This window comes from Orycteropus afer, unplaced genomic scaffold (genome assembly GCF_000298275.1).
Source record: "Orycteropus afer afer isolate SDZICR_OR568_19922 unplaced genomic scaffold, OryAfe1.0 scaffold00130, whole genome shotgun sequence".
NCBI classification, from domain to species: domain Eukaryota; kingdom Metazoa; phylum Chordata; class Mammalia; order Tubulidentata; family Orycteropodidae; genus Orycteropus; species Orycteropus afer.
Window position 1 is genome coordinate 6,082,207 of NW_006921717.1, and position 2,480 is coordinate 6,084,686.

Here is a 2,480-nt window from a genome sequence, read left to right on the forward strand (position 1 = left end):
TGTAACTGTGTCCTCTTTTTGATCAGGTGGCTTGCAGAGTCCGCACGGTGGCTGATCATCACCAACAATCTGAATGAAGGTTTAAAGCAACTCCAAAGAGCTGCACACATAAATGGAAGAAAGGATATTGGAGAGACCCTAAACTTGATGGTAATATGGAAAGGGGATCCCGTCACTGAGAGGAAATGAAGATGTGTCTTGACAATCACATTAATATGGGTCCTTGGGATGAATACAGGGCCAGAACTGGAGTCCTGTGAGTGGCGTCTTCTTAGATCACTGTCTTTCGTCAAGGGTTTGGACATAGATACTGCAATTCACTGGCATCTGGAGTACACTAAGTAGTTGGGATAAATCGGTATTGCTATGAACCTTGACATGTAGAAGAAAGTAACAGAAACAAAATGAATGTCTTACAATGTCACCAACCCAGGTACCCTTTTAGGGAAAATAAGAAAGACATTGAAAGGAAAGGCAATTGGCTATACAGAAAACAGCAGGAAAATGATAAGATTTGTACTTTTGTGCATTTATACATTTATTTATTCATCCATTCAATAAATATTTATTCAACATAAATTGTAAGTCAGGTGCTATTTTAAACACTGTGGATATGGTAGTAAATCAGATTTTTTTTTTAAAAAAGTTCTTTTCTTACAAGGTTCGTATATATATTCCCCTCATTGGAGTAGACCAAGAGTTTACATAAGTGGAAAAATCTCCTAGGCATGTTTTCTTAAGTCTCCCACTTTGTGCATGGAAGCCAGATCCTGATGTGTGCAATTCATTCACTCTCTCACTCATTCATTTAAAACGACTTATTCATCTACAAGGCTTCAGCCTGGTGCTGGATTGCAACACAGCAATAATTCAGAGCCCCTGCCCTCAGGAAAATTGTGAGTCACGATGAGACATAGACAAATTAAGAGACAATTAGAATGCAGGACATGTGGTATGACAAGACATACACAGAGTTCTTTGGGAAACACAGAGGAAGCATCAACCTTAGCTTTAGTGGTCCAGGAAAGGATTAAGCATTAGCTGGTAAAAAGGAGGAGGGAGGGTATTTCAGGCATCATGTGTGCCAATGTGGACAGAGGTACAACTAACAGAAGCCCAGTACCAACCCCAGAAGAGACCAGACACCTTCCTCGTTGCCATAGAGTCGATTTTGACTCATAGCAACCTTGTAGGACAGAGTAAAACTGCCACATAGGATTTCCGAGGGTGTATTCTTTATGGAAGCAAACTGCCACATCTTTCTTCCATGGAGTAACTAGTGAGTTTGAACCACTGACCTTTCAATTAGCAGCTGAACACTTAACTACTTTGCTAGCAGGGCTCCTTGGATGCCTTATCAAAGAACCTAGAAATAAAGGACCAGTCAATGGGTATTTGAAAGAAAAAAATATATATCAAGGTACCCCCAGAGAAGATGCCATTACTCAGGGCTAAGGGCCTGAGAGTCCTGATGAAATGCAGGCATGGGCTGCATGGGAACTCATGCTTGTTTCAGTGGGATTTTAATATCAAGAAGTGTCTTTCTCTTCCCAGGAGCTTCTCTCAAAGACATAACCTTGCACATCTCTCCACATGTGTTTAAGACCCATGTTTCCTGTTGAATAGAAATGCATGGAGGCTAGGAAGCATGTCTATCTCTTCATATAACACTTACCACTCTGCCTGGCACTTCATTTGTTGTTGTTGTTATGTGTCGTCGAGTCGGACTCGACTCATAGCGACCCCTCCTTGGGTTTCCGAGGCAGTATCACTACGGAAGTAGATTGCTCAACCTTCCTTCCAAGGAGTGGCTGGTGGGTTTGAACCGCCAGCCTTCTGGTTAGTAGTCAAATGCCTTAGTAGTGCACCCTGCTTCACTGGCACCTTGTAAATGCTTGTTGTTGTTTTTGTTGTGTAAGTGTGTGAGAACCATCATGCAGAAAGAGATGAACGCAGGCCGGATGCAAGCATCAGTTTTTGACTTGTTCAGGATACCCAAGCTGCGTTTGAGAATTTACTACTTGTCCTTTGTGAGGTAAGCTCAATGTGGTGAGTAAGAAAGTTTTTTTAATTGTGGTGAATAAGTATGCAACAAAAAATTTGTCATTTCAACATTCTTCACATATACAATTTAGTGACATTAATTATATTCCTCATGTTGTCCAATCATCATGACTATGTCTTCCCAATTTTTTCCATCACCTTTGGAGAAACTGAGTGTCCCCTAAGAAATGTCTCCCTTGGACCAGGTTTGCTGGTCTGATAGAGCCTGGTTGAACCACTGAGACTATGGACCCTAGCTGCCCTTCAGGTCTGGAATTGAACCCATACCTGTGGCTTCCAGCCAAACAAAAGACAAGCATATGAGGTGAACATTTTTCTGAGGTAGATTCACTCCTTGGAGAGAACAATCATGGGAGAAAGAAGGGCTGCTTATGCACAGGGAGACAGCTCAGGGGGCAGGAGTGCATGGAGGGATG

General features: G+C 42.1%; 1 protein-coding gene across 1 annotated transcript in view; it reads left to right on the forward strand.

Moving 5' to 3' along the window:
• Window positions 1-2,480, forward strand: part of LOC103200354 (steroid transmembrane transporter SLC22A24-like) — a 40,135-nt gene that overhangs the window by 21,031 nt on the left and 16,624 nt on the right. Inside the window, exons 5-6 of the mRNA XM_007944853.1 lie at window positions 27-150; window positions 1,920-2,035. Coding sequence (XP_007943044.1) covers window positions 27-150; window positions 1,920-2,035 — 240 coding nt within the window. The remainder of the gene's footprint in view (window positions 1-26; window positions 151-1,919; window positions 2,036-2,480) is intronic.